General features: G+C 41.3%; 1 protein-coding gene across 3 annotated transcripts in view; it reads left to right on the plus strand.

The window, feature by feature from the left end:
* Positions 1–8,254: 8,254 nt before the first annotated feature.
* The window catches only part of CXADR (CXADR cell adhesion molecule), a 50,892-nt gene continuing 36,032 nt past the window's right edge, over positions 8,255–23,114 (plus strand). For 2 of the 3 annotated variants that reach the window (XM_082460520.1, XM_082460521.1), the window contains exon 1: positions 8,256–8,440. In XM_082460520.1, the coding sequence (XP_082316646.1) occupies positions 8,401–8,440 (40 nt within the window). In that variant the 5' untranslated portion in view covers positions 8,256–8,400. Of the gene's footprint in view, positions 8,441–23,114 lie in introns of all 3 variants that reach the window. The other variant, XM_082460522.1, reaches the window with a different exon arrangement.

Raw genomic sequence — 23,114 nt, forward strand, 5'->3', positions numbered from 1 at the left:
GGTCAGTACATCTACGGCTTTTGCTGGCAGCAGCTCTGCACGCTCAGATGTGAGTCCTTCAGTAAGGCCAGGGAACAGACAGCTCAAATGCATCTAGTCTCTCAGGCTTGCTCTATCTGAGCCCCTCCTGACCCATCAAATGAATGTGAGATGATGACTGGAGGCCACAGAGACAAAGGGAAATACAGAGAGACGTCCTCTTCTTGGGTTCAAGTGGGGACTCCAGCTATAGAAATAATCTCCTAACTTTCTTGTCTAATCTCAGATTTCCAAAGACCAGAGATAAATTTTGTGTTAAGTTGTGGTAGCTCCTCTTAATCACAGTTTTTATGTGTTCTCCCCCTTTCACCATTTTCCTGATTTGTCTCTTGTCATCTTGCTAGAATTTTAATGGTTTTACTATGAATTAAGTTGTTAAAACAGTCTATATATTTTCCTGTTCGGATATGTTAGAATAACGACATAGAATGCCAACCATTTTCTTCCTGTTCATACTCTGAGAGAACACTTTTCCTAAAATCTAAATTAGTTCAGTCGACAAGTATGTTTTGAGCCCATATTTAGCACCAAGCACTAAACTTGATGCTGGGGCAACAACAGTAAGGAAAACAAGGCATGTTCCCTGCCCTCCTGGAGCCTACAGAAGGGAGAGTGGAATAGGCACTAACCGATCACATAACATATTCAAGTATAAAACTGCAAGTGCTCTGAAGGGAAGGTGCCTGGTACTTTGAGAAACTATAAAGCTGAAATTTGATTTAATCCAGAGGTCTCCTAGGGAGGGACACTTGATCTGAAACAGGAAGGATGACTAGGAGATACCCCCTTTAGAAGGTCAAGCATTCCAGGCAGAGAGAACAGTTTCTGCAAAGTGGCTGTAGCCACAGGGGGATAGGGAGTATGAGATGAGCTTGGAAAGGTAGGTAAGAGTTAATCCCATTCATAGTTAAGACGTAGCATCTCTGTCATAAACACAATGGAAGCCCTTGAAGAGCTAACTTTATTGGGAGGGAATATGTGCTAATATGTGTCATTATGGTCTAATCAAAGAGAGGGGAACTTATTCTGAATTCCATCTCTGACTCCTGGAATGCCCTGTTATCACTTTAATGGCTCCATGACTCAAGTTTCTTTGCCCATAACCAGTTTACTTCAGTGTGTGTTGTCTCAAGTGTTGTAGAGATATTTTAAGGAACAATGATTCATAACTGCTGAGCTCTTTGAACTCCTTGGATGAAAGATGTTATACAGCTTATTAATATAAAGCATTGTTATTACCTATCAGACAGAAGGCTGTCTCCAGCCAAAAAGAAACCAGCAAAATATAAAGTATATGTGGCTCCATCTACTTCTGTAATACTTAAATTTATAATCTAGGTATAAATTAAATGGGCTTAATGATGGGTAGTCTCAGCATCTTTGATCTAAAATGCCCAGAGCACTCTGCAAATATGAAGTCACCTATTCTCAGAACATCAGCCACTATAATTCTTTCTTCCTGAGAATTATGATAGAGTTCACAAAGTTTACATTTCTTTCTAAAGGTCGCCACCAAAGTTAGGGTAACATTTTCCAAAGAGGAATAAGCTCCTGGTTTATTCTGCCAGTCCTGTTGATTGTTTGTTTGCTTGGTTTTCACTCAAACAAGCAAACAAAAACACCTCAAAGCCAAAATATAAACTATAGAACATGGAGATGAAGGAAGAGCTTTAAAAAAAACCAAACGAGCAATAAGCTTTCTCCCCTAGGTAAATATCTTATCTCTTTCTTATCTTTAGTATAGGGCAATTTAATACTTTATGTATTGTTTTGGCCTAAGAGGAAAAGTAGAGAAAAGGAACTGCAGGTGAAGAAACCATAAGGTTAGGGACTTTTGGCAAAAGAAGTGAAATAGAGACAGAGATGAGAAGGAAGTTTGTAAGCTGACTCCTTTTAATTCCTTTCAAAGAAAACCTTTAATATTATTGGTATCTTCATAACAACTTATATTAGGGGTGGAGAGAGGGAGGGAGAGAGAAGCAATGCCCAGTGCCAACTCATCCAGGGCCTGTGAAAATGTTTTTAGTTCTTTTATTTATTTATTTTAAATTTATTTATTTTACTGATTTATTTTTGGCTGTGTTGGGTCTTCATTGCTGTGCACGGGCTTCCTCTAGTTGTGGCGAGCAGGGGCTACTCTTCATTGTGGTGTGCGGGCTTCTCATTGTGGTGGCTTCTCTTGTTGCAGAGCATGGGCCCTAGGTGCGTGGGCTTCAGTAGTTGCGGCATACGGGCTCAGTAGTTGTGCCACAGGGGCTTAGTTGCTCTGTGGCATGTGGCATCTTCCCGGACCAGGGATCAAACCCGTGTCCCCTTCATTGGCAGGTGGATTCTTAAGCACTGAGCCACCAGGGAAGTCCTCCTTTAGCTCTTCTAAATTAGAAGAAATAATGATATGATCTAGCCTGGATTAAATTTGTCTTTATATTAACACAGCCATAAAAGACAATTTTAAATATTTTTTTTATTGGTAGAAGAGGTTCACAAAAGCAAAAATACCCAGGGCCTGTGAAAGTTAGAACGTGGCCTTAGAAATGCCCTAACTTAGATATTTTGAAGAAAAGTTGCTGAGGAAATCCTTAACAAGGATTTATTTTTCTACCCAGACACCAGAGTATCTCACAAAAGCAACTAAATATAATGTTTTTCAAATGATTCAACAAACTGAATAGAACCAGCTAAGTGAAAAACTCTGGAGGGCGATCAACAAAGGAAGATGTGGTTTGATTTCTCTATACAGCTAATCTACAGAGCATGGGATTGTTATTTTATCTAAAAGGGCTATTGAAGTGATCAGAGTGATGAGCCTCATTGAGAATTTATAACTACAAGCCCTTCCTCATGCTGGTTTCTGATCCAAACTTACATTAACTGTGTTATCTGATAAACTTAATGCCAAAAATTATTTTTTACGTTTCCCTGGATTGGTAATGCCCCTAATATCCTGGAAGAAGCTAATACAAATCCTCTCTCAAGGAAAGCACTTAAATCCCTCAAATGATTCACACAGATAAAGTTCCACAAATAACAAGCCTATGGCAGAAATAATCAAAAAACATGAAAAAAGAAGCCTAACATAAGCAAGAGTCCGCATAAACAACAAAGAAATAAAATGAGACACAGATTTCAAATAATGTAATTATTGTACACCTAATCTATATTAAATGTGTTCAATATGCTTAGAGAAATATAAGAGATATTTGGAAGTATGAGTAGGGAACAAACAAATATGAAAAAAGATTAAATATCTATAAATGAAAAATGTAGTTGAAATTAAAACCCATTCGGAGAACTGAATAGAAGATTCAACACAACTGAAGAGCAGAGTTATTAACTGGAAGATAAAACTGAAAAAATTACCTGGGATTCAGTTCAGAATATCAAACACATGAAAAATATGAGAATGAGATATGAAGGTTAGAATGAAGAGGTGTAAAATACATCTAATGGGTATCTCAGAGTATGATAAAAGAAAGTGGGAAAAGCAATATTCAACAAGATTTTGAATACTGAGATTTTTCCAGAATTGGTGGATGACAGTAATTCTCTCAGGTTCAGGAAATTGTTGGCTGGATAAATAAACAGCAACTCCAAACTAGACACAATTGTAATGAAATTGAATGACAAATCAAAGAGCTCTTAAAAACAGCCAGATTAACTACAAGGATCATTAGATTGACTTCATTAGAGCATCAAAGGAAGACAGAATACAGTGGAATAGTATTTTGAAAGCATTGACAGAACAGACCAATAAGCCCCAAATTCTATATCAAGAACTCTACCTTTTAAGAATGAAGGCAAAATAAAGACAGATATTTTTAGACAAACAGAAACAAAGTTTACCTTAAAGAGATCCTCAGTAAAGGAATTTGTAAAGGACATACCTCTGGAAGAAGGAAAAGAAGTGTTTTGAGATACAAGAAGAAATGGTGAAGAAAGTGTAGACTGTTGATGAAAGGAAAACACAATCTAAAAGTTGTGAATGAAGTTTTATTTGGGGACCTTATGAGGATATAGCCTGGGGAGCAGTCTCTCAGATAGTTACGGGGAACTGCTTTAAAGAGGTAAGGGAGGAGCCAGGATATATATAGGAGTTTTTTGCTGAAAAAAAAAACACACACATGTAGTCAAACATCAAAATATTACTGCTGGGCTTCTCTGGTGGCGCAGTGGTTGCGAGTCTGCCTGCCAATGCAGGGGACACGGGTTCGAGCCCTGGTCTGGGAAGATCCCACGTGCCGCGGAGCAGCTGGGCCTGTGAGCCCCAATTACTGAGCCTGCGCGTCTGGAGCCTGTGCTCCGCAACAAGAGAGGCCGCGATAGTGAGAGGCCCGCGCACCGCGATGAAGAGTGGTCCCCGCTTGCCGCAACTGGTGAAAGCCCTCGCACAGAAACGAAGACCCAACACAACCATAAATAAATAAACAAATACTTAAAAAAAAAAAAAAAGTAAAAGTCTATTAATTAAAAAAAAAAATTACTGCTAATCACAAAAAACCAGATATCTCAAGTCAGTGATTTTAGTGCTTTTATATACGTGGGAAGATGCAAGAGTCTGGGCTCACTGAAATCATTCCTTAGACATGCATCTTAACTATCTAGGCCTAGTATCCAAAGCACAGAATGCTTCCTGTTTTTCTCCATCCTGAATTCTCCTCAGGGTGCACTATTGGGTGGGGGAGGGCAGTTGCAGTGGTTGATGGCTTGATCCTTGTAGAACTGGAATGGCAGGCAACATTCTTTGTTTATTGGAGTGGCGGGCAACATTCCCTTTCCACAAGACAAATCTAATTAGACACTGGCTACATAAAAAAAAAAAAAAAGACAATGTATAATTATAAGGTAGACAGAATAAAAACAATGGATTACAATAAATTAGGAGAGGGATTTGATAGGGGTTAAACCAGTCTAAGATCCTTGTATTATTCAGGGGAAGAGTAAAGATGTCAATTCTCTTCAGACTTTAAAAATTTCAATATTCATGGAAACATTTCACCCCAAGTGAGGGCAGATTTTTGAATAAATATGGAGAATTAAACACATGCATCTGCCTCTACTCCTCCCAAAGAAAACCTCACTAAAATCACAGTAAATAGACTTTAAAAGGCCTCCAGGTATAAGGACAAAGAAGACAGAAGATGAAGTACAAATTTTTGGAAGCTGAAAAGCAGATGGATGAAAGTTTACTGACTGAATGCACTCAAGAAAGTTGAATTCTAGGCCAGCAATGGTCCAAATGAAGCTTCAAATAGTTTCAAAACCGAGCAGGACCCCATGGGGCCCTCCAGGGTACAAATCCTTTCTGTGTCCCCATTTCTTGTTTGTAGGAAATAGGTTTCAATCAGCCTCTTTGACCTTCCCTGAAGTCCAAAGGGCAGGTTCAAACAGTTGCTAATCAGAAAAGTGAGGGAATGCAGAAACAAAGGAAGAGCAATCAAGAAACAATAGCACAGCAATAAAGCAGGGTCCTGGTTCCTCCTCAAGGAATATACACAACAATATCTTTGAGTTCTTCTGCTGGAACTAAGGCCCCCCACCCAGGTGGAGGATGGTAACTCCAGGCTGAGCACAAGAGTCCTGGAAAAGCAACCTGTCACCTCACCACTAACCAATCAGAAGAAAGTCTGCACACAGTGGAAGATAACAAAGACTCTAAAATCCTCCCCAAATGATTAACTGCAATTAACTCCCCCTTTTTCCCTTTAAAACTTTTCATGGTCGAGCAGAGTCTTTGGAGCTGGTTCTTGAATAACTTCACCTGGGGGTCCGTCCACCTTCTCCCCAGGTTGCTGGCCTCCTGAATAAAGCAACCTTTCCTTTCCAACCAACACTTGTCTTGGAGTGCTTGGTCCCTAAGAAAGGGCAATTTATTTAATGGTTGTGTGCTATTTGTTACCTTGGTTTGAGGATACCAAACAATCCATAATTTGTACATTCCAGAATTAATGAGATTATCTCATTACAGATTCCAGGAGACATAATTTCCAAGCTGACAACAACAACAAAGACTATTTAAGGTGTCATTAAGAAGTTTCAGACTACTGCATAATTTCAGCTACTGTTTATACGAAATAATGTACTCATAAGCCAAAGTCTAAAGATGACTTCAATTCAAATAACCTTTTTCCCCAGTTTTAATGTAATTTCTAAAAGAAAAATAGTTCACTAAATAAGATAAACTGCTCCTTTCAAAGTTACTTAAATCTTAGAGATGATACATTTGAAAAATCTGTGTTCAGTGATCTAAAGAAGTAGAAAACATTAATTTTGTGAAATTTACCTTTACTTGCTAAAAAGCTATATTAAGATGTAATGATTTGTGAGTTATTGTACAGATATTTACATACACTTTATTAATATATGAATTAAATATATTCAGTTCAACAAATACTAGAGAACCTACTATGGGCTGTGCTCCCAAGAGTAAAAAAGATGAATAATGTGCCTTTTGGCCTTCTAGGAATATTCAGAGTAAGAGAAGTGATTGATAGGTATGAAAATGCCTACCACAGAAGGAGGCAAAAGGTAAGGAGTGTAAAACAAAGTACCAGAAGGAAAAGGATTAAGATGAAAATCCTTTTGGGTAATTGCTAAAGATTTCCTCTAGATGACCCCTGAGATGACCCCTGAGGGTGGGTTTGCTTTCTACTGAAGGAGACACTCAAGGTAGCAACCTGATAACAAAATGTGTGCTGCTTGGAAGTGATTAATACTAGAAAAGTCCTCATAAACACTCTGCAATAGATATGAACTTTAATACTTAATCTCTTCTAATCTCATAAAATATAACGTGGTGCGTAAAATTTCAAGTTCCAAATATTTTATACCTTCAATTATATCCAGTAGAATTCCTGTTTCCTCAACTAATAGGAAGTCCCTAGCAGTTACTCTGGACTCTCCTTAGATCAGCCAGGATCCCACTGGAGACAAGTTAAATCAGGATCGCTGGAGTAGGGGTTCAGGTATTTGTATTTCACAAAAGTTCTCCAGATAATTTTAATGTGCAGCCAGGGTTGCAAATGACCTGCCTAAATTGTAGCTGGCCAATTTTGGTCTTCCCGATAACTGGTTTACTTTCTTTGCTAGTTCAATAAATAACAAGAATTTTCCAATATTATTTTTTATTAGCTTCCACTTTACTGACCACTTACTACGTGCCAGGCATGGTTCCAAGCATACTTTTGTGCATTGTCTCTAATTTTCATAGCTACCCTTGGAGTAGGCGCTGTTTCTAAGTTACTTGCCCAGTTACTACCCCATTCCGGAGCCCAAGAATTTACCCACTGCACAATACTGCTTCTCTCCTCACTAATTGACTCCTCATAAGGAACTGTTGTGAACACCAAAGTCTCTCAGCAGATGTAAATAAACGTTATCTGGAAAGACCAACGAAGAACAAGTAAGGGAGGGCACCAGGAGGCAGAAGCGACATTGCAGGGCTGACCGGGAGATTCTGCGAGATTCAAGATCTCTAATCCCCCGGTCTCCCAACTACCACCCGCCCCCGCCCCAAGCCTTTAATCGTCCCTACTTAGCCCCGCTTTTCAACCTCACTGGTCCTTGTTGGCCAATTTCAGAGCTGGAATAACGTTTAAATACAGGGGAAGAAGCCCAATCCGGGTATTTCCCAAATTAGCTTAGTCATTACTGGAGATGGGGAAAAGCCTTCTCTAGCCTTCTTCTACACCAGCCTGAAAGGACTCTACGAGATGGGAGCAAATGCCAGGGCTGCCCACTTGGCTTCCTCTAGGGCCTTAGGTGGAAGAGCCCGCCCCAGCAGCAAACATCCAGAGATAGGAGGCGTGGCTGGAGGCTCCCACCCCTACTACCCCGAGGGGAAGGTGGGGTAAGTGCAGGCGGGGCTGACTGCTTTAGTTGCCTTTCAGGGTCCGGGGGCAGGTGGGCGAGTTTTGTCACGTGCCTTGCCTTTAAGCCAGGGTGCGATAGCAGTTTCAGTCGTCTGGGGAGAGGGGCTGGCCCGACCCACGTGCACAAACCCAATTTAACTGAAGGCATTGAGGGGGGGGATCCGAGTTCAGGCTTGGGGAGAGTAGCTGCCGGCGCACGTCAACGCCCGAGCTCCGCTGGCAGGAGTTCCTTACTCGCGTGGGTCCCAGGGCAGCCCGCCCTGGGCTCCCGGTTGCCATAGCAACCCCACGCGCCTGGCAGGGACGGCGCGCGCCGCGGGGCTTCACTACTACCGGAAGTGACGTGTTTCACCTGCCGAGCGAGGGCGGGGTGGGACCGGGCTGCGAGGTGCCGCCGCAGCCAGCCGGTCGGGAACGCGCGGGGTGCCGGGTGACTGAGACCCCGGGTGAGAGCCGCCTACCTGCAGTCGTCGCCCACAGCTGGGCCGCCACCATGGCGCTTCTGCGCTTCGTGCTCCTGTGCGGATTCGCGGGTGAGTGGGGGGCAGATCGGTCCCTCGGGTCTTTATTGCCTGGCCAACCCTGGGGCGCTCGCTGCCTGCGGCCACCCGGGAACAATGAGGCTTGGGGGAGGGGGCGGGCGCGACTCGGGGGCGCTGCGGCAGTGGTGGCGGTGCGCGCGGAATTGCACCGGGGTGATTTTGCCGAACCGGGCGCGCGAGCCCCGATGGTGGGGCCAATGGGAGGGGAGCCCTGCGGGGCCGTGGGGTACCGGGGGGGGCGTTGGAGTGGGGGACCGAACCCCGGGATGTGGGGCGGCGGTGAAGAGGGCTCCCCGGGCGCGGGTGGGTGGGCGCGGCGTGCCGGCTGCGCCTGGCGTCTCTCCCAGACTATTCTTTGCCGCGGGTGCGGGCTTTGCTTTATTTGCTCTTGCCCTTTCCCTTGTTAGCCGCGGTGTCGTTTCCATCGGGGTTACCCGGTTTCAAAAGCTTAGGGCAGCGAGTTTTCAGGTGTGGAGCAGTCCAAGCCAGGAGACCGAATTACAAACGCCATGATTAAATGGACACTGAGCTTTTCAGTGCCTCAGATCGTCCAAGCTACCTCTAGGAAAGAGGCGCTGAGCGAACTGTGGGCTGAGCATTCTTGGTCTCACGGAAGAGGCGAGCCCAGGCACGAGCTGTTAACTAGACGGTAACTCGACGAAGTGGACCGTGGAAAATCAGTAGATTCCTGCAAAAATGCAGTATTGATTTCTGCAGTCGCGGGGCAAAGTGCAAAGGAGAAATTAGTAACCTTGGTTTTGAGTTTATAATGTTTTGATTCATTTTGATGATAAGCTGACTTGTACAGGGAATTTCGAAAGGATTCGCCAAGTAATACATGTTCGACTGCGTCTTTCTCGGGAGGGGGAAAAGGGCATTTAAAACTGAGTGGACAGGGGGCTTCCCTGGTGGCGCAGTGGTTGAGAGTCTGCCTGCCAATGCAGGGGACACAGGTTCGAGCTCTGGTCTGGGAGGATCCCACATGCCGCGGAGCGGCTGGGCCCGTGAGCCACAACTGCTGAGCCTGCGCGTCTGGAGCCTGTGCTCCGCAACAGGAGAGGCCACGATAGTGAGAGGCCCGTGCACAGCGATGAAGAGTGGCCCCCGCTCGCCGCAACTAGAGAAAGCCCTCACACAGAAACGAAGACCCAACACAGTCAAAAATAAATAATGAATTAATTAATTAATTAAAAAAAAAAAACCAATGACCAATTAGAAATACAAAGGAAGAAACAATTCAGTTTACAATAAAAGAATTATTTAAAAAAAAAAAAAAAACTGAGTGGACAAAAAAAAAAAAACTGAGTGGACATAAGGCATAATCGTTCGATATCTTTAAAAAACGGATTTGTTGCCATGTCCGTGCTTTAACCAACTGATATTGTTTTGTCAAAGTAAGCATTTTAGAACCAAAGGATTCATTAAACCAACCACAACAACAAAAAAATCCATCAGTGGGACCCTAGGAGGCACACTTTGTGTAGCCTCCGGAAGGATAATTTTTTTAAGCGCTCTAAAGCTGGATCGAGTGGCCCTTTCTGTTGGGATGGCTCTCTGCTTCCTGTTGAAATGTTAATTCCATTGTTGGATGCCCCAGCTGTAAGCATTACTCATGGGATCAACATTCTATTAACAAGTCTAATCTTCGATATGAGTCTATAGCGTTACCTCCACCTTTTTTAATACATATCATTTAGACATGGGTGAAATTTACAAAGTAAAGCTTCCGGAAAAGCTAAGAGTCAGTAACCATTTTACATGATACGTTACGCCTTGTTTTGGTCAAGGACTAAACTGAAGTAGAAGTTGAGAACATTGTGATCTCTGTGGGAAAAAATGTTTTAGCCTACATCCAGAGCAGAGAAGTGGAAGAACATAAACCATATAGAGGATTCCCCCGCCCCCCCCACCCAGGGATATCAGGATAATTGTCTGGATTTCATTTTTTTCTGGATGCCTCACTTTGGTAGGCACAATCTCAACCTAGGATATTTTGATACATATAGAGTCATTCTGCTCATATACTGTACACTATGGTACAGTGAACATCTCTTTAAAGGACTGTTGTCTTCAACTAAACTATTTTACTTCAATTTTCCAGCTTAGGAAGCAACTCAAAAACTGTAATTGATGTATGGCTTTGGGTATTTCTTCAGATACTTCTTGACATCTTAGAAATTTATTGCCATGAACTCAGTTTGAGTGGTAACAGGATTGCATTGTACAATTGGCAAAACAAGGTGGAGGCTTACATATTAAAAATTGCAGTGCTATTAGTAGATCTTCCTCTAGAGCTGTCTCTATGTGGGTTGTAGAGTTTTGTGTTGTACTCTGGTTGCTGATCGAACACTTTTTGATGCGTTTTTATCGCCTACCTAGTAGCAAGTCGTACCACTAGTAATAGTAGTGTCAGTAGTGGTAGAGCAGTAGCAGTAGTAGTAAAAATAAAGCCTTGATTACACAGGTTTTTTTTAAAATAAATTTATTTATTTATTGGCTGTGTTGGGTCCTCGTTGCTGCGCGTGGGCTTTCTCTAGTTGTGGCGAGCAGGGGCTACTCTTCGTTGCGGTGGCTTCTCTTGTTGTGGAGCACGGGCTCTAGGCGTGAGGGCTCAGTTGTTGTGGCACATGGGCTCTAGAGTGCAGGCTCAGTAGTTGTGGCGCACGGCCTTAGTTGCTCCGCGGCATATGGGATCTTCCCGGACCAAGGCTCAAACCTGTGTCCCCTGCATTGGCAGGTGGATTCTTAACCACTGCGCCAACAGGGAAGTCCCTGATTCCTCAGTTATTAAATGCCAGGCACTGTTCTGAGGGCTTTACGTACACTTATTTAATGTACCTTGCAGCCCTAGAGGATATATATGTATTATAATGATCCCTACTGTACAAGTGGAGAAACTGAGGCATGAAGTGGTTGTATAACTTTACTTGCCAAGGTCACAGATTTCCTTCTGAATCCCTGCTCTTATCACTATGCTGCCACTTTCCTCTTCGATTACCTCTAATCAACATCTTAAATTTGTATCACTGGTTATCTGTCATTTATTAAGAACCTGCTGTTGGTTTGACCGTGTGCCAAGTACTGAAGGCTTTTATTATTAGCCTTTTAATTTCTTGATCTTAGTTGAATATTTTCAGGCCCTCTGCGAACACGAGGATCCAGGGCTTAGACTGGTGTTGTAAGCTTAAATGGCCCATGACCCAGCAGCATCATTGTCACCTAGGGATGACAGTGTTAAAGTTTGGGGTGCTGCTGCTTTTCACAGTGTCAGTATGAGTGAAAGTAAAGTACTGGCCAGTGATTCTGGTCTCCAAACCACTTGTTAGCCGTGCAGTGGCGGCAGGACCCTGTTCTCTGTGCTTCAGTTGCTGCTTGTGTCAAGAATGGGAATCCCACTATAGCAGTTGATATAGTGGGAAATGTTTATTGTTTTGCTTTACCTGGAGTTTTTTCCTTTACTTGAAAAAAATGAAGATTGTTAGATGTGAACTTTATCCCCTCCATATGCCTCTCTCTTAATTACATTCCTGTCATTATACCACCACCAGGGCAAAAGTTGCCTCTTCTCCAAGGCAAACCACCCAACATTGGCTCCTTACCCTATCTGTTGTGGAGTTTCCATAAAATTACCCAATATACCTCATTGCACTAGGTCAGAGGGCAGGGGCATTGCCTGTGCTCCTGTTCATTGTTGCAGTCCCGGTGTTAGCTTGTGGCACCTGGCAGACAGCAAGTGTTCAGCAAATGTTGCACGGCTGAACGTTTTCAGCCTCTTTGCCAATAGGCCTATGTATATGATATGGCTCTCATCAGTTATAGCTCTCTTTCCCTTCTCATCCAATAAAGATGGTCCTCCACTAGTGATCATTCCACTAGCCTTACTTCATTCCATTGTGAGAAGTTAAGCCTCTGCTTTATCTCTGACCTCATTATTCTGTCTCACCCACCTGCTTCAGTTGCCAAAGGTACCAATAACCACGTGCCAAATCCATTTATTTCTTGAGAGCTCCTTGACACCTATTTTGGTTCTTTCCTACTCTGTTAACTTGCCCTTCACTACCTTCTTCAATAGGTCCCTTAAATGCCAGCCTCCCCCATGATTTGACCCATAGCCCTCTTCTCAGTCTCCATCTTAAACCTGGGTGACTTCATCTATGCATCACTGTACACTCAGAATTGTTGCTAGTGACTTAAAAATGTTGCCAACTCACCTCTCCTTTGAATTCTGGGCCACTATTTCCATCTGCCTAACATTCGGCATCCCACCTGAATGCACTTGAGTACCTCAGGCTCTGCAGGTCCTCAACTGAACTTCCCATTAATTAACTGATTAAATGATCCAGTCATTCAAATATCTGTGGCCTACTGTATACTATGGCTGTGCTAGATGCCCCTACAATAGTACAGGCGTTTGCAAGGTGCAAAAGGTTTGGTGGAACGTTCCCAGCAGATGGAGATCTGAAAGGGTATGATGTGCCTTGGGTTCAGTGCGTATAAGGCATCTAACACTTCTCTTTTTGATGTGCACCTGAGTCATTATAAGGACGTGTGGGATGGAGCTTGAGAGTTTACATCTTAACAGGTTCCACATGACGTCACTGCTGAGTACACTTTGAGTGGACAGAGACCCAGAGACTGTGCCGAGAGCTTAGGAGATGATCCCCCAAGAGTGGCACTGAGAAGCTTGTGGAGGTGTTAAAGAAGTGAGGTTATACACTGAGGTTTATTCTCTTGAATGGTGTAGAACTCTGCAGCAGTTCTGGAGGCAGGTAGGACCAATAGATCTAACGCATTAATCCATCTGGGATGACCTGGACACAAGCAGTCCCTGTTGAAATACAGCAGAGTGGTGCTGGGCTTCCTCTTTCATCTGAAAATTGTTCTGAGGGAGATGCAGAGGAACCCGGTATCTGGTTGATTGAATGAGTGGCAAGAAAAAGTTGGAGGGAGCCAGTAAGATTTCTGGCTTGAGTGAATGATCATGTCACTAATCTATAGGGAATAAAGAAAGGAGAAGCAAGTTTTAGGGAGATGACAGTGAGCTTTGGACAAGTTGTATCTGTGGTGCCTGAGGGGAATGGAGGTGAAAGATACCCAGTAGGAAGACTTAAGCAAAGGACTGGATCTCAGGAGAGAGGCAAAGATTGGTGATACAGAATTGAGAATCACTGCTGATAGGTGGCATCTGTGTCTGGTTAACCAGGAAAAGCAGGAAGGACTAGAAAAGAAGGTGAAAGGTGATGCTGGGGAACATCAACATCTAATAAGTAGGCAGGAGGTGAGGAACCCGGGGACAGTAAGGAGTGATGGAGAGTGCAGGAGAACTAGAGGATGAGGTGTCCCAGAAACTGATGAAGAAATGAGCCCAGTGGGTCTTACATTAGGAGATTATTGAGAACATTTGGGAAGTGATCGAATCCAGAGGGAGGACAGTACCTGTACTGAGAGTAAAGCTAGATTTTAAGAGATTGAAGAGAGGGCATCAGGTAAGTAGAGAATGAGAGATTACTTTGCACTTGCAGTTGGTTTAGTGCATGTTGCACATATGGCCTTCATTCCAGGGGACAGTAGCAGACTCCATGGGAGAAGGTAGAAGCCAGAAGATAAGAACTCTTAACTTGTGTGTGTGTGTGTGTATGTGTGTGTGTGTGTGTGTGTTTATTGAAGTTTAGTTGGTTAACGTTTCAGGTGTACAGCAAAGTGATTCAGAGTGTGTGTGTGTGTGTATATATATACACACACACACTTTTTCTGATTCTTTTCCATTATAGGTTATTACAAGGTACTGAATATAGTTCCCTGTGCTATATAGTAGGTCTTCATTGTTTATCTAGAACTCTTAATTTCCAACCACCCAGACATAGAACCTTGTTCACATGATCATTCTTCTTTAAAACAGTGTATTCCTCTTTACACGCATTCCGGGACTCTGAACCCCTTGGCTTCCCAGGGGGTGTCACTGTCTCATCCCATCTCTTATGTAGGGATACCATCAACTTTAAAAATGCTTAAATATCCCTCCTGACATGCCTTCAACCCTTATATCCCTCTTTCAGTACTGCCTGTCTCTCCTTTTCTCCACCGGATTTCTTGAAGGAGTTGCCTGCATTTGTTGACTCCATTTTTTTCCTTTATATCCATTAATTCTTCCACCCTTTGCAATCTGATTTTCACCCCCGTCAACTCCTGTGAAACTGCAGTGGCCGCTGTGGCTGCATCCAGTGGACATGTCACACCTTCAACCTCTTAAACCTCTTAGCGAGAATGGCTCTATTGACTAATCTCTTTCTTCCTTGACCTGTTTCTCATTCTCCTTTGTGGGCCCACTTTCCTCCCTCTACTTAAATGTCAGTTTCGGCTTCAGCTACCATTTATGTCCTTACAGCCTTCAGTCTGCTTCCTGTCTCACTCTCCCAAAGCTTTGCCCATAATGTCAAACCACTCACTTGACAGCTCTGCTTAGACTTCCCACAGGTACCACCAGTTGAACCTGTCTCCAAACCACTGTTCTCTCTCACATTAAATGGCATTTTCAGCCACCAAAATGCCCAGGCAAAAATCTGGGTACCTTACTTGACTTTTCGTATTCTCTCCCCAGCTTACACCCAGTTTCTAAGTCACTTGTGTCCCTCCAGCCACTCCTGGAGGGATACAGCGTACCTCAGTGTAAACCACCATCTCTTAAGATGGTTGAAGTAGCTTCATAATTGGTTTTTCATTGAGTGAGGAAATAAATGGGGAAAGATGTACTAGACAGGAGTTTCTGTTTGTTGGCTTGAGAAAAGACCTGGAAGGGAAAGAGTATTTGAAGATCAAGGTTAGGTATATCGTTGAAGAGGTGAGCAGGGCTGGGCTCGGCGTCCTGCACAGGCCAGCTTTGTGTGTGTCAGCCCTGCCATGCGTTCAGTATTGGAGTGAATTTATGTTACCACTCCAGTCTCATTTTAATCCCCTGATTGCAGCCTGTTCTCCTGTCTCCCTTCGTTTCCGCCTTTCCTCTCTCATACTCAAATCATTATCAGGTGTAACTAAGTAAAGGCAAGAATTGAGACTGGGAGCTTTTGATTTGCTTCATTTGGTGGCCAGCAAGTAATGAATGTGAACGTTAAAATAATTTAAAAATTATTAAAGTAATTATTAAGGTAACCTGGAAAATAATTAAAAATTATCTAACTGAAATGAGCTTATGTCTTTATCTTACTGTCATCTACGTAGCATTTTTATTTATTTATGTATTTCGGCTGCGCCAGTCTAAGTTACGGGCACGTGGGATCTTTAGTTGCGGCGCGCATGCGGGATCTAGTTCCCCGGCCAGGGATGGAACCCTGGCCCCCTGCATTGGGAGCTCAGAGCCTTAGCCACTGGACCATCAGGGAAGTGCCTCCCTTGCATTTTTTAAAGAAAACAAATCTAATGTTCTAGAATAACTGTTAGATTGGTTTTGGAATTAGATTGGTTTCTGTTAAGAATATGATGCTAAGTGGAAGTAAAGAGCAGTAACCTTTTTTAGCCCTGGCTCCTTTATTTTCTACTTAATTTCTTCGGTGGGGCTGAAATTACAAATGGTGGAGTGTGAGGGGGATGGGAGAACTTCACCTTGGCCCAGTGAAGTGGTCTGTACAGGAAGCTGGTAGTTTATGGTTTGGTGATCTCTTGGGGCTCATTTATTGATATTCTTTGTAATTTGTTCACTTTGTTGAATCCACTACTGTCTCCACGTAAAAGAAAATGGGAAGGAAGTTGAAAATGTTTCTGTATTCAGTGGCAAAATGGTGACTTAAAGGAACATTTACCTCTTTTGTGCTTTCCCACTGGTCTTTTCTGTAGGCTTTCCCTCCCCAGATTGACTCACCCTTTCTGGTTTCTAATAATGAGTTAGCCAATTAAAGTTTAAGCCTTAAAGGCCTTAGCTTGACTCAGCAGTATTTGCAGTTTATTTTAATTGGCAGGGTGCTGGTAGAAGAAAAGGTTATTGCCTGCCCTGTTGACAAAGGGAAGGTAGGATAAGGGAAGGAGATAGTAACAGTCTATTTTTAGGGTAGGTGTGAGATCAGTGGCATGGTTCAGTTTGTCCTCTGATAGTTGGTGAGAAAAGGATTAATAGTCACGTTAACCAATGTTTATACGTACTGAGACAGTGCAAATTTCTTTACAGACTATTAAATCACTTTCATTCTTTCAAAGATATTTTACAGGTTGGAATGGGAATGACTTTGTTTCATTTATTTCTAAGAAATAAAACTTTAGATTTCAAGAAGAAGCAACATAACTAATCATGATTACTTTTTCACTTCCCTATCGTGTAACTGTATGTTCTGTGTATTTATTTATCTATCTATCTATTTATTTATTTATGGCTGCCTTGGGTCTTTGTTGCTGCACGCACGGGCTTTCTCTAGTTGCTGCGGTGGCTTCCCTTGTTGCGGAGCACGGGCTCTAGGCACACGGGCTTCAGTAGTTGTGGCCCGCGGGCTTAGTTGCTCCAAGGCATGTGGGATCTTCCCGTACCGGGGATCGAACCCATGTCCCCTGCATTGGCAGGCGGATTCTTAACCACTGCGCCACCAGGGGAGTCCCTGTGTGAGTTTTATAGGTTTCTCCAAAGGAAGTATGGTTTGGCTGCACAGATAAAAATGCTGTCAAGGAATCTCAAGGAATATGCAGATACGGTGAAATGAAACGTGTTGAGCCACATCTTTGCTGAATTGTTAGAGTGACTCTAGTTGACCCTCCTCAGTCTCTCAGATGCCCCAGTGAAGAGTGCTTTGAACTCTTGAATACCAGACTATTCCCATGGGGGTTTTCTTTAATGGACCAGACAAAAACTTCAAGTGTTTTGTGCCCTGGATAGTTCTACAGTAAGAATTGAGAAGACTCTTTAACCTACTTGGTTGTACACTGTGAAATCTGATACTTTTAGAATGAGCTGGTAACTCTGGGCTAGAAAAGTGATCTTACTGTGTTTTTAAAGATAGTTTCACATGCATCTAATTTGAATCCACTCTCCTGACAGACTGTGGGTAGGAAGGATACATTTTTTTTTTTTTAAATAAGGAATCAAGTTGTAAAGCCAAGGCCTTAAGTTCAATAAATTATGGCATTGGTCCGAGACAGTGCTGTCCTAGTAGAAACATATGTCATTTAAAATGTTCTGGTAGTCACATTTAAAAGTGAAAAGGAAAAGGTGAAATCAATTTGTATATATTTTGTTTAACCCAATATATACAAAATATTAATTCCATATGTGGTCAAATTGAACATCAGTAAGATTAATTTTTTTTTTTTTTTTATACTAAGCCTTCAAAATCTGGTATTTTACCTACAGCACATCTCAGTTTGCACTGGCCACATTTCACGTGCTCAGTAGCTGTGTGCGGCTAGCAGATACCCTTTTGGTCAGCACAGGTCTAGAACTTGGAGCTTTAGTTCCAGAACATTCCACCATATTTAGTTTCAGAACATTCCACTAACTAAAATAGCATGGGTGTGGTGTGCCATCAAAACAGCTTTGTCAAATGGAAAGTGCCTTTGGAACTGCTCTCATGAGATTTTATCTAAAATAATTATTTGTGTCACAGTATTCCCGTTGACAACAAGTTAAATAAAGTCTCTTGTTATTTAGTTTCTTGTAATCATCAGAGCATTTGTTGCACACAAAATTATATCAGCTGTCCTTTTTTGGTAGTTATATTTTAGGTATAAGGTAGAAAAAACAAATATATGGACAAAAATAATATTTTGGGCTTGCCTATGGGGGGAATAAATGCATTTATGGAGAGATTGAAAGTAAGGATAGAGTGGTCCCTGGTGATGGTTGCTAGGAGATTTGAATTCATTTTGGGATATTAGAAAGGAAATCATGCCAAGATTGAGGCAATCTTAACAACAGTTAGACATGCTTACAACAGGGTTTTTTTTTAAATTTTTTATTGTAACTAACCTTTTCTTTATTAACTTCAGTATTTTCCATAAGTAGATAACATTTGCTTGCTTTGCTATTATGTCTCTTTGCTTTTTTTTTTTCATGTGATCTCATCTTTATAAGACACTTCACCTGAGTTTCTTTGCTTTTTTTTGTTGTTGTTTTTTTGGCCAGGTACTCACTTTTCCTGTTTCATGTTAATTAAAGGAAGAAAAGAGAGCCTGAAGTTTTTTTTGAACAAGGAGGCAAAGGCAGATTTCTTAAAATGAAGCGATACATGTTATTTTATGAAGGTGATGAAAATATTCACTATGGCAACAGATCTGCTTTACCCATAATGCAAAATACCCTATTTGCATTTGTTTTGCCAGAGACTTCTGAAATTAGCATCTCTGTATTAGAGAACATGGGGAAAATAATATACTACATAGATTGAAAACAGGCTGAGACTTAATTTTTTTTTAAGGTTTAAAAAAACAAAACTTTTATTTAGAAAGGCTGAAATGATTGCATGCTAATTTGAACAGATAGGTTGTATAAGAAAATTCCATTTTTGATACCCTCCAAGAGTTGGATTCCATTATGTGTGCTTTGCTCTTTCTTTAGACCTCTTAACTTCAGACTGGAGTTGAACAGAAATGTGGCTTACTCCTTTCCCCTCAATTCACTGAGAACTAATTTTATTTATTTATTTATGGAAGGGTTTTCTTTTTTTTAAAATTAGTTATCTGTTTTATACATATCAGTGTATACATGTCAATCCCAACCTCCCAATTCATCCCCCACCCCGCTTTCCCCCCTTGGTGTCTATACGTTTGTTCTCTACATCTGTGTCTCTATTTCTGCCTTGCAAACTGGTTCATCTGTACCATTTTTCTAGATTCCACGTTAACGGAATATAGAAATTCCATGCTGACTTACTTCACTCTGTATGACAGACTCTAGGACCATCCACATCTCTACAGATGACCCAATTTCGTTCCTTTTTATGGCTGAGTAATATTCCATTGTATATATTTACCACATCTTTATCCATTCGTCTGTCAATGGGCATTTAGGTTGCTTCCATGACCTGGCTATTGTAAATAGTGCTGCAATGAACATTGGGGTGCATGTGTCTTTTTGAATTATGGTTTTCTCTGGGTATATGCCCAGTAGTGGGATTGCTGGGTCATATGGTAATTCTATTTTTAGTTTTTTAAAGCACCTCCATACTGTTCTCCATAGTGGCTGTATCAATTTACATTCACACCTACAGTGTTAGAGGGTTCCCTTTTCTCCACACCTTCTCCAGCATTTGTTGTTTGTAGATTTTCTGATGATGGCCATTCTAACCAGTGTGAGTTGATACCTCATTGTAGTTTTGATTTGCATTTCTCTAATAATGAGTGATGTTGAGCAGCTTTTCATGTGCCTCTTGGCCATCTGTATGTATTCTTCGGCCCATTTTTTGACTGGGTTGTTCGTTTTTTAATTTTTTTAAAAATAAATTTATTTAATTTATTTAGGCTGCGGTGGGTCTTCATTCTGCACGCAGGCTTTCTCTAGTTGCAGTGAGCGGGGGCTACTCTTCGTTGCGGTGCATGGGCTACTCATTGTGGTGGCTTCTCATTGCAGAGCACAGGCTCTAAGTGCGCGGACTCAGTAGATGGGGCTCACGGGCTCTAGAGCACAGGCACAGTAGTTGTGGCACACGGGCTTAGTTGCTCCGCGGCATGTGGGATCTTCCCAGACCAGGGCTCGAACCCATGTCCACTGCATTGGCAGGCGGATTCTTAACCACTGCACCATCAGGGAAGCCCTGTGCAAAGGTCCCATTTGTTTATTTTTGTTTTTATTTCCATTACTCTAGGAGGTGGGTCAAAAAAGATCTTGCTGTGATTTATGTCAGAGTGTTCTTCCTATGTTTTCCTTTAGGAGTTTTATAGTGTCTGGCCTTACATTTAGGTCTTTAATCCATTTTGAGTTTATTTTTGTGTATGGTGTTAGGGAGTGTTCTAATTTCATTCTTTTACATGTAGCTGTCCAGTTTTCCCAGCACCACTTTTTGAAGAGACTGTCTTTTCTCCATTGTATATCCTTGCCTCCTTTGTCATAGATTAGTTGACCATAGGTGCGTGGGTTTATCTGTGGGCTTTCTATCCTGTTCCATTGATCTATGTTTCTGTTTCTTGTGCCAGTAGCATATTGTCTTGATTACTGTAGCTTTGTAGTGTAGTCTGAAGTCAGGGAGTCTGATTCCTCTAGCTCCTTTTTTTTCCCTCAAGACTGCTTTGGCTATTTGGGGTCTTTTGTGTCTCCATACAAATTTTAAGATTTTTTGTTGTAGTTCTCTAAAAAATGCCATTGGAAGTTTGATAGGGATTGCATTGAATCTGTAGATTGCTTTGAGTAGTATAGTCATCTTCCAATCCAACAACATGGTATATCTCCATCTGTTTCTGTCATCTTTGATTTCTTTCATCAGTGTCTTATAGTTTTCTGAGTATAGGTCTTTTACCTCCTTAGGTAGGTTTATTCCTAGGTATTTTATTCTTTTTGTTGCAATGGTGAATGAGATTGTTTCCTTAATTTCTCTTTCTGATCTTTCATTGTTAGTGTATAAGAATGCAAGAGATTTCTGTGCATTAATTTTGTATCCTGAAACTTTACCAAATGCATTGATTAGCTCTAGTAGTTTTCTGATGGCATCTTTAGGATTCTGTACGTATAGTATCATGTCATTTGCGAACAGTGACAGTTTTACTTCTTCTTTTCCAATTTGTATTCCTTTTATTTCTTTTTCTTCTCTGACTGCCATGGCTAGGACTTCCAAAACTATGTTAACTAATAGTGGTGAGAGTGGACATCCTTGTCTTGTTCCTAATGTTAGAGGAAATGCTTTCAGTTTTTCACCATTGAGAACGATGTTTGCTGTGGGTTTGTCATATATGGCCTTTATTATGTTGAGTTATGTTCCCTCTATGCCCACTTTCTGGAGAGTTTTTATCAGAAATGGGTGTTGAATTTTGTCAGAAGCTTTTTCTGCATCTATTGAGAGAATCATACGGTTTTTCTTCTTCAATTTGTTAATATGGTGTAGCACATTGATTGATTTGTGTATTTTGAAGAGTCCTTGCATTCCTGGGATAAATCCCACTTGATCATGGTGCATGAACCTTTTAATGTGCTGTTGGATTCTGTTTGCTAGTATTTTGTTGAGGAATTTTGCATCTATATTCATCAATGATATTGGTCTGTAATTTTCTTTTTTTGTAGTATCTCTGTCTGGTTTTGGTATCAGGGTGATGGTGGCCTCATAGAATGAGTTCGGGAGTGTTCCTTTCTCTGCAATGTTTGGAAGAGTTTGAGAAGGATGGGTGTTAGCTCCTCTCTAAATGTTTGCTAGAATTCGCCTATGAAGCCATGTGGTCCTGGACTTTTGTTTGTTGGAAGATTTTAAATCACAGTTTCAATTTCATTACTTGTGATTGGTCTGTTCATATTTTCTATTTTTCCTGGTTCAGTCTTGGATGGTTATACCTTTCTAAGAATTTGTCTATTTCTTCCAGGTTGTCCATTTTATTGGCATAGAGTTGCTTGTAGTAGTCTCTTAGGATGCTTTGTATTTCTGCAGTGCCCGTTGTAACTTTTCCTTTTTCATTTCTAATTTTATTGATTTGAGTCCTTTCCCTCTTTTTCTTGATGAGTCTATCTAAAGGTTTATCAATTTTGTTTATATTCTCAAAGAACCAGCTTTTAGTTTTATTGATCTTTGCTATTGTTTTCTTTGTTTCTCTTTTATTTATTTCTGCTCTGATCTTTATGATTTCTTTCCTTCTACTAACTTTGGGTTTTGTTTGTTCTTCTTTCTCTAGTTCCTTTAGGTGTAAGGTTAGATTATTTATTTGAGAGTTTTCTTGTTTCTTGAGGTAGGATTGTATTGCTATAAACTTCCCTCTTGGAACTGCTTTTGCTGCATCCCATAGGTTTGGGATCGTCCTGTTTTCATTGTCATTTGTCTCTAGGTATTTTTTGATTTCCTCTTTGATTTCTTCAGTGATCTCTTGGTTATTTAGTAGTGTATTGTTTAGCCTCCACGTGTTTGTGTTTTTTACGGTTTTTTCCCTGTAAATGATTTCTAATCTCATAGTGTTGTAGTCAGAAAAGATGCTTGATATTTCAGTTTTCTTAAATTTACCAAGGCTTGATTTGTGACCCAAGATGTGATCTATCCTCGAGAATGTTCTGTGTGCACTTGAGAAGAAAGTGTAATCTGCTCTTTTTGGATGGAATGTCCTATAAATATCAATTACATCTATCTGGTCTATTCTGTCATTTAAAGCATGTGTTTCCTTATTAATTTTCTGTCAATGATTTGTCCATTGGTGTAAGTGAGGTGTTAAGATCCACCACTGTTATTTTGTTACTGTCAATTTCCTCTTTCATAGCTGTTAGCATTTGTCTTATGTATTGAGGTGCTCCTATGTTGGGTACATATATATTTATAATAGTTATGTCTTCTTGGATTGATCCCTTGATCTTTATGTAGTGTCCTTCCTTGTCTCTTGTAACATTCTTTATTTTAAAGTCTATTTTGTCTGATACGAGAATTGCTACTCTAGCTTTCTTTTGATTTCCATTTGCATGGAATATCTTTTTCCATCCCCTGACTTTCAGTCTGTATGTGTCCCTAGGTCTGAAGTGGGTCTCTTGTAGACAGCATATATATGGGTCTTGTTTTTGTATACATTCAGCAAGACT

The sequence above is a fragment of the Balaenoptera physalus genome, assembly GCF_965194825.1.
Source record: "Balaenoptera physalus genome assembly, chromosome: 4".
NCBI classification, from domain to species: Eukaryota; Metazoa; Chordata; class Mammalia; order Artiodactyla; family Balaenopteridae; genus Balaenoptera; species Balaenoptera physalus.